Genomic DNA, 9,467 nt, shown 5'->3' with positions numbered 1-9,467 from the left:
TATTTAGTAAGTGAACATAATCAATGCATCCTACTACAAAGAGATTGTTTATTGACATTTATGTACAAGATGTGGAACAGATGGACATCAGAAAATCAGGCTGATGTAGAGTAATTTACCTTCATAATTATATTTACACGTGTATTTTCATTAACATCTGCATCAGTTTGCATGGCAAGTAAAGGGTTTTCATATGCAATTGACAAATAAAACAAGCTTGAGTTGACATCCTTCCAAAAAACCGTTCAGAGTCATCGGGAGCATGTTTATTCCCCGGGCAATAATAAACAATAAATGCAACACAATGATAAACACCATCATAAGAGCCTGCGTGCCCTGGCTAAACATCAGTGACGATCCGTCCATGAACTAATTCTCTTTTGATGGTGAGGTGAGAGGCGTTCGGCCAACAAACAATACACATATAAAGACATAAAAGCACCACTTAAGATATTTCATACTGAATAATAAAAAAATCTGGTTTTGTCATCTGTGGTTATGAACAGTGATTGTATTATTATTAGAAGACGAAGCCTGTTTGCATTTACAGTTACGAGCGACAAACCAACTCATATTTGCTATGGAAGATGTGCATCAATAAATTAAACAAATAAATTATTTAAAAAGATGTATTTTAATGAATAAAGACATACGTATAATATACAAGGTGCATGTGTGGTCTGAAATGTGTTATCCGTGGCAACGCCCACAAATTTACAACAAAACACATTATACCAAGTAGGGAGATATATACGTCCTTTCCCCCCCCATGACTTCTAAATTGCCTAAAATGTCCATTTTGGCTTTGTTTTCATATTTTTTTCACACTTGCTGAAGGCAATGACTGAAAAGTGGTTTGACCAATAGCATACAGGCATTGTACGTATCAACCAATCGTGGTGTGCGAGAAGGCGGGATCTACAGACAACAGTCAAAGCAATGCAATATAACATGTAATGTATGAGAACTGTAGAGAGATTGTCAATGGGAAAATAAAGCCAAGACATTGTAGGCAATTTAGAAAAATCCGTCCAGGACATGTCTGGGAAAAATAGGACTTGTGCCAATCTAGGAATGAATCCAATATCATGCCATTGCCCGTGTCATTATTAAATGCAGCTCATGACCTAAAACAGCTTTGGCTTTAAGAAGCATCGTTTAAACGGTTAGAGAGTTATTTCTAACGTAGCCACATGGACGCTGCTGGCAGAAAGTTCTGATGAGCTCAGTGTTAGTGTCACTAATTTGGTTACATCACTATCAAGTGAGCTTCCAAGTGTGCTTCCTACCTAAAGCTTGAGCTCATATTAGTGAGAGTGAGGTGACAAACTTGAGTTTAACCATTTCTGCTCCAAAAACATAATCCATTTTTAATGACATTATCAACAGTATTTGAGCCATGTGATTAAATCAGGCGAAACAGTTCATCGGAATCACGTAAAGGCAAACAGTTGCTGTGGTTTGGAGTTCAGCTGATGACATGAGAATTAATTTTTAAACTTTGATTTTGATTTAAAGGGACAGTTCACCCAACAATGAAAATGTGCTGTTAATTTATCCCTCCTAAACTCAGGTTTGCTCAGGGGCTATGTTCAGAATAGCATACTAGCATACTATTTATGCAGTATCCATAACATGCACAGCATAAATGTTATCTGTATGCACACAATACCTAGATGATGTTTTACATATCTAGAGTATTGTATCCCATAATGCAATGTGCCTACTTAATGCAGTACCAAAACTAGACTTATTATGTGATCATTCACACATTAAAATGCAAAACAACTTTTATTTCTGATATGAAAAGTGGGTGACACATAATTTTTAAACATGCAGTGTAATGAGGTCGTGTGACAACTACATTGCATACTGCACTTGGAAGTGTTCATTTGTTACATATGGTTCACATACTACAGAACTTTAAATGTGGGCAGTATTAAGTACAGTATATACTGTGCAGTATTCAGTAAGCAATATGTTAGTATTCCGTGTCAAACAGAGCCAGGTGTTTAAAATCACACTTTACCACATTTTTAAGGAATATCCCATCAGAAAGGAGATGTACTGATGCTTAACCAATAGGATGAGGCCAAGGACAAATATGAGTAGGATGCAAGGTTTTCACTATTGCATACATGATGCTTCTGACCCCACACTCCCACAAAGTACTACATATCTTTATTTTAGTGCAGAAACATGCTATTTCAAGTTATTTTAAACAAAATTATCAGATGAAGTTTAAAAAGTCTCTCATGGACTGAGTTATTGAAAATGTTTTCGCAGTAAAAAACAAAAAAAACAAAAAAAGAAGTCTCACTTCTTCACTCCAGACCAAAGGTGCTGGTCTCCTCCACAGCGGTGAGAAGTTTCTCATACAGCACAGGGTACGACGGATAGGGAGGCAGATCCAGACGGTTGAAGCATGTGTGCGCCCTGCAGCAGACGAAAATACAGAGGTCAGAGGTCAGGAGGGAGCTTCTATCATGGCCTCTGACTAAATAGGTGAGACGAGCTCTACACTTCTGTGAGCTGCTTTGCTGTAAAGTGCAGCTTTCCCCAGCAGAGCATGTGAAATTCTGTATCTGAGTGAGGCATCTGTATCCTTTCCATCACATTGGCCTTATTTAGCTCTGGCTGCTGACGCTGTGCACACACAATGACAAACTCCGAGTCGTTCTCACCCTGACAGAGAAATATGAGCCTGTACTTTAGTGCTGACGGCGCCAGGCTTCGATCCGCAGTCCCTTCTGTTTGCCAAAACAGAGAGAAATGATTTTCAAGGTGAACCACTGGATGCAAATTGAGCTTCTGAGTCTAACAGTTGGTTTTCAGGATGACACATCTCGGGCAGCTTTATTTACAAGTCTAAACAGTAAGGCGGTTTCTTTGCTGTTGTGATCGAATTGCACAGTGTGGAAGAACCATGGCAGGTAAACAAAACAGTATTTGAACAAGCTTCACACAAAGAATCTGCTTGGGTTGTCCTAACTGCATCCATTATTTCTGCGTTTTGCACTCTGTGTTTTTCATTTCACGACTGTTTTGATATCAAATATGAATGGAAATGTAAGGATCTCAAAGCCCTGCTTCAATCTCATGATTGTTCATAAAATGAGACTAATATTAATTCTATGAAATATAAACCATGAGCAACATGAAATGAGAAAATCATTTGGTTTTTAATATTCAGCCCAGGTCTTTGAGGTCTTTCTGTGTAGCATCTCTAATCTAATACACATATTGCACATATGCAAGCCATCTATATGGTAATGTGCTCCAAAAAGTTGACAAAACAAACTTTCAGCAATATATGCACATTTAAAATATCCTCTTCATGGTTTATCAAGGCTAACTAACTAAAGCTACTGAGTCCTGTTCCACACCAGCTTCCTGTTTCTGTAGGAAGTGTCTCGATACACAAAAGAAAACTGCGCTAACTTGTCAGTTTTATTGGGTCTTTTCAGGGTTATTAGAGTTAACTAAAACTACCACACACACACACACACATATATATATATACATATACTGTATATTCAGCCAGTTGCCAGGGGAACACCTGATTTAGTTAAACCTGATGTACTAAAATAGCTAGAACTAAAACTGAAATTTAAATAAAAAAAAACGATATATTCATATCAAAAAATTATAATAACGACAAATACTAATCAATCCTTGGTAAATTGGATACATTTTTCTACCTCAGCTAGCATAAAGCTTTCCCTCTTGATGAATTAGCCTTCCTCAAGTACTAAAAAGTCATCAAGAGTTATATAAAGCTGTGTTTAGCATTACTTTAGGGTATATGTGATTCTGCAGGCAGAAAGAGTGTTATCTATAGCAGTATACCTTGGTAGAGAGGTAATCTTTCCCCACTTTTCAATGCAGAAGCGCCGCAGGCCGTTGCTCCCACGGAGCGCTGCGAAACCCTCGTAGGGGACACTGGACGTTCCCGTCACAAATTGCAGCAAGCGCAACCTCTGCTCATTATTGAAGCGCTCCACCGCATCCCAGAAACAACGAATCACAACGTGCCCATCATGGTAACCTGGAGGGTGATGAGGAGACTTGTGAAATTAAACAAAAACATGTGGGTGTTCAGTGCATTATGAGGCTCTGTCTAAAACATAGAAAGCTGTCGACTGCCTACACAGGCAGCTAATTTCTAAGGTAGCGTCCAAACTCCTCAGGAGAAGTGCAGAAGAGATTCCAACAGAGCAGGAATATATCCAATCTTGCTCCGGGAAGGACACTTTTTCGCAGAGTTTAGCTCCAACACACCTGCCGGGAAGTTTCTAGGTTCGCCCCCTATTCCCTCATTCACTGTTCCCTACATTATTCAACTTTAATACACTGAATGAGTGAATGAGAACAAGCGAACAAAATCGGAATTGCTGTGGATTCAATTCAGAATCAACTGTACAGTGTACAATGTGCAAGTTCAGTGTACAGTTGTACATTCATTATTGAAGTGCATTATACAAATTGAATAAGTGCACTCTATATGGTTTCAGACACTAATTCAAATGTCTGAACCCTCAAAAAGTGCACTATAAAAGGGTACAGAGGGTGATTTCAGACATAGTCCTAGTGATCCTCAAGATCTTAGTGGCTTTCACAACTGGTAGTTATAGGAACTCAGTTATAGGAACTACTGTAGCTACCAGGGCAGTCCCTGAGGTCTACATTTTCCCCTAGGGCCATATTCCTGGTTGCAACAACTGGAGGATGAAGGATGGTGAAATACCTGGACTTCGGCATCAATGCATCTCCATGTTCATGGAGTTAGTTTGTGGAGTAAGTTTATGTAAACTGCGTGTTTACACGCCAGGTGCCGGTGTTTCGTATGGCATGCCTTCAGCCAATCAACATTCACTTACATCACTGGTAGTTTCTATTGTGTTGAGTTAGACCCTACTCTAAAGTAGGAGCTAATTTAGTCCCCCCAAAAGGCATTCTTATAACTACAATCATTCCCAGTTCATGCGGTGCAAACAAGCCAAAAAGCAGGTACTTTCACCAAGAGTTACAATATAGGAACTGTGAAAACATTCCTCCAGTGCCAAAGCCCCCTTTGATTAGCTGGTTCAGGTGTGTTTTATTGAGGCTGGAGCTAAACTCTGCAGGAAGGTGGCCAATCGGGAGCAGGTAACAAGCTTATTTAAATCAGCTAAAGTATAAGAAGAAAAGAAAATGCGTATCTGAATGTGCATAGGCTGTACAGGAAAAGTCAACCGAAGACTCCAGAGATTCAACCGAGGTTATCTCGACACCGTGAAACTACAGCACTGCAGGGTTATATGAAATTCTACAGGGGTCACGCTTTCAGTGTTATGAACTGCAATCTAAAGAGATGGGATACTTGTTTTGGCATTAGCTGTGGGATACAATCCTGTTGACCCTCCATAGTAATTCACAGCAGAGGACCTGAAAGAAAAGTGAGACCACTCCACATGGAACAAATGCTAAGCCTGAACAATCAAGCTTCTACTCACTGATGAAGACCACTTGAGCATTTCTCTTCAGTAATGAATGATTCATTGATCGTTTTTGCAGCAAAATTGACAATATTACCCAGCAGCTGCCATGAATTTTTAAAGACAAAGCAAGCATTTGCTCACCTCCTCTATATTCTGTGTTGGATCTCCAGTCGTTCAAATCGATCTCGGCCGTCCCTGCAATGACCAACTCCAGCTCACGAGCATCGAACACTGAAACCAGGCGGGAGTCTACGACCTGCATTGTAAAGGAACAGTTTATATATGACATTCAAATCACCTGAATCTGATTAGTAAGTAATTGTTTAACTAAACCGTTGTGTTAGTGAAACTGCTATTCAAGCTAACGTACCTCATAGAAGCCTCTCACAAGGGCTTCGGTCTGCTGCATAACCCCCCTCTCCACCCTCCATCTAGCCATGCGCTCAATGTATTCCTTCTTGTTCTTCTCTGTCACTTGGATATTGGAGCCTCCCGACTTCAGTTCCCTCTCTATCACCTGTCAGATGACATGAAAAGTTTTAAGGGTTGCTACAGACCTTTGTCGCACCAGAATGTTTACAATTATTAGTGACATGGCACCTAAAAAAAGCATGGATTCATCCTGAGCCACTTTTTTGTTGCTGTGTGTAATGTTAAAATATTTATCCCAAGCCAGGCGTGTCCAAATCTGCTTCTAAAGGGCTAACGTTCTGTAGAGTTTAGATCCAACTTATCCTAACACCTGCCTGGAAGTTTCTAGTGATCCTGAAGACACTGATTAGCTAGTTCAGGTGGGTTTAACTGAGCTCAACTCTGCAGGACGGTGGCCCTCCAGAAGCAGGATTGGACAACCCTGAGGTAAACCATTGATGAGTGTATCTCCTGAGTGTAAACAAGTGTTTCCCAACTCTGGTCCTGGAGCTCCCATTGTGGTTGTGGTTGCAATGGAATTGAGAAACACTGGTGTAAACAGTGTGGCTTGGTTTGCATTGGTGACCCCGACGTGCCAACTTTTCCAACATTTAGTACAATGTGGAAAACTGGTAAACAGGTTTGGCTTGCTATATGTAATGCCCGAGCATCAGTTTTCTTAATCATTGATCATTATTATTGTTGGTATTTTGTTAAGACACTAGGGCTGAAACGATTAGTCGACATTAGGGCTGCACGATAAATCGCATGCGATATTTAACGCGCATCTTGTCAGAAAGCTGATTCTGTAATCAGCTGTAAATCTCCATCACCTGCGGGCTTTCACATTGAGCAGCATTAACTACACAGAGCCGTTGTTCACTGACGAGCACCGCAAAAAATCACGCGAATATGAACGTGGTTTTGCGCAACTCGTCAGTTTCAAAACAGACTGAATTATCCAGCACCTGTCCGAAGACCTCCTCGTTGACTGTAAACGTCAGATCCAGGATATCCGTGATATCGTTGTCCTTCATCCACTGTAAGCTCTGGTGGAACTCCTCATCCAGGTATTCCAAATCACTCAGATCTGTCACTCTACGGACCACACAATACAGACATCCAATCACAATCCATCATTCGAAACTCACTTTATGATGTCATCTCCACTGCAAAGAAGCTTTGAGACTCACAGTCTGAGCAGGGCCTTGTAGAACGGTCGAGTGAAGAAAGCATCCAACAGATACTGGTGGATCAGAGCCAGACCCAAAATACGGCCACTGAAACGGAACCTGTGAGGGTCCAGCAAAACATTTATCCATGTCATAATGTTCTGTGCATGCTCCAATATAACACATATCCTGTTTTTGAACCAATTATAGGCTTTTAAAATGATCTACCTTCTGGATAGGGCTTGAAAGTCAGACATTGTGACTTTGGCCAGCATTTGAATTCAATTAAAAGTTGTGAATCTGAAAGCTGACGTTCACGAGACGTGTCCTCTCCTTGGATGAAGTTCAAGGCAAACGCTGATAATTTGTCTTTGTATTTAGTTTTGTGACTCTATAATTTACTCAACAAGAGGCAGTCGAAATCCCGAAATAAGAGACAAAACAAAGACGTAGCGTGACCGCTTATGACCAGAAGGCATGCGATTCCTCAACCGCATGCCACATCAACCAGAGAACTACAAAGCTGAACTTCAAAAACATTCCAAACAGCAATAATTAGAGATAAAGAGAGATAGTAAGGTAGAAAACGGAAGATCTCTCACCATTCCAAATGATGCCCCACAGACACACTTACTTGATTTTTCCTGGTCCCTGGCCGTAGCCTTTAGCCTCCAGCTTCCTGTAAAAATTACGAAGCTTTGCCTCAAAGTCTCTGCGGTACGGAGCAGGTGCTCTGGCCCTCTGCAAACCTGTCAAAATACATAATACCGCTGCATATAATTACACACTGGTCTATATTTGAACATTTCCTTATTTGAAAATATCATACAATATATTCAAATGAAATAAAAGTGGGCAAAAGCCAAAGAAAAGCTACATTTAATACATTTCTGGGTGCCTCAATGTGAAACAACAAAGCAAATGGAGCAGGGATGTCAGCACCATGCTGTGAAATAATTTGACTTATGAGTTTCTCATCAAGCACTAGCTATCACAAGCGTGCCCAACAGTGAAAGAACCGTCCTGACGCGAGGAACGACCTGTGAGTTGTTTAAACATGAGGGAAGTGGTAGACCGGCCAGATTGCAACCGCAAGCACACTGAAGAACTGATGCGGGGAATGATTGCTCTCACTGTGTTTTAGGGAAAAGGCTTTGCTGGGTTTTGGCAAGCGGCGCTACACTCAAGAGACCGGCTCATGTTTCCACAGACTTTTTAAAGAAAGCCTTAGAAGTTAGTATGTGGATGTTTGTTACTGAGCATGATTTATAAGATCCTACGATAATAATCTGGGTAAACAACACAGTTAGACTGTGTCTTCAGCATTTGAAATAGTTGTCCATTTGTAGCTTTTAATTCACGTCTTTTAGCTTTGATGCACTCTATCTGCTTGTGTTATTCTAAAAGTTTTCTAAAAGCACTTGTATAGTACTGATTCCTCATCTTGAGTACACAGCTGATTTTTGTTGGCTGCAGATCTAGAACTAGCAGTAGTTTCAAAGCTAAACTAGGGGAATCGTTTTTGTCCAACTGAATGAGCAAACCCAATGATGAAAGTCTTGCTTTTAAATAGTAATATGATCATACCCGGTGAACTCTGAGGTGAGGATCCGGGAGAGCAGCGTGGAGAGAAGCTGAGGCCGGGGTGGAAAGAGTGAGATGGGATATACGACATGATCTCCTCATCAAAAAGACTGAATGACAGAGAGGAAAAAATATTAGAACGCATGCAAAAACATGTTTTTATATGTGTATTTATTTTTAAATATTGCATAATTAATACAAATTAAAATGTCAAAAATTAAAATCTGTGTTAAAGTGTAATGTATTTCTGTGATGCGCAGCTGTATTTTCAGCATCATTCCTCCAGTCTTCAGTGTCACATGATCTTCAGAAATCAGTAAAATATGCTGATCTGCTGCTCGAGAAACATTTCTGATTATTATCAATGTTGAACACAGTCGTGCTGCACAATATTTCTGTGGAAACTGTGATGCATTTTATTTTTCAGGATTCACAGATGAACAGAAAGTTCAAAAGAACAGCATTTATTTGAAATAGAAATCTTCTGTAACATTATAAATGTCTTTACTGTCACTTTCCATCAATTTGATGTATCACTGATGAATAAAATAATTTTTTAGTATAGTTTTTTTCTTTGATTCTGTAGGTTTGACTGACCTAGAGGCACTGAATCGGGCTGGTATTGATTCCTGACGGCTGATATTAAACCGTTTCCAGGTCTGCTGACCAGAGACGCTCCTCTGTTTCGGGACACTTCTGATGCCTGAGACACAGCACATAACATCAGCAACATTACAGTCATGACTTGAAATCTGAGAGCATTTGCATGTGTGTGTGTGTGTGTGTGTGTGTGTGTGTGTGTGTGTGTGTGTGTGTGTGT

The 9,467-nt window shown here is 40.2% G+C and overlaps 1 protein-coding gene across 1 annotated transcript in view; it reads right to left on the bottom strand.

The window, feature by feature from the left end:
- Nucleotides 1–200: 200 nt before the first annotated feature.
- The window catches only part of LOC107565215 (E3 ubiquitin-protein ligase HECW1-like), a 59,680-nt gene continuing 50,413 nt past the window's right edge, over nt 201–9,467 (bottom strand). The window contains exons 15-22 of the mRNA XM_016250435.1: nt 9,245–9,350; nt 7,698–7,812; nt 7,085–7,183; nt 6,860–6,989; nt 5,851–5,997; nt 5,622–5,736; nt 3,850–4,048; nt 201–2,436 (exon numbers count right to left, since the gene is read on the bottom strand). Coding sequence (XP_016105921.1) covers nt 2,325–2,436; nt 3,850–4,048; nt 5,622–5,736; nt 5,851–5,997; nt 6,860–6,989; nt 7,085–7,183; nt 7,698–7,812; nt 9,245–9,350 — 1,023 coding nt within the window. The 3' untranslated portion in view covers nt 201–2,324. The remainder of the gene's footprint in view (nt 2,437–3,849; nt 4,049–5,621; nt 5,737–5,850; nt 5,998–6,859; nt 6,990–7,084; nt 7,184–7,697; nt 7,813–9,244; nt 9,351–9,467) is intronic.

This window comes from Sinocyclocheilus grahami, unplaced genomic scaffold, assembly GCF_001515645.1.
Source record: "Sinocyclocheilus grahami isolate Dianchi unplaced genomic scaffold, SAMN03320097.WGS_v1.1 scaffold988.1, whole genome shotgun sequence".
In the NCBI taxonomy this organism is placed as follows: domain Eukaryota; kingdom Metazoa; phylum Chordata; class Actinopteri; order Cypriniformes; family Cyprinidae; genus Sinocyclocheilus; species Sinocyclocheilus grahami.
Note: the sequence above shows the minus strand (reverse complement) of the source record. Positions and strands in the feature narration are given on the sequence as shown.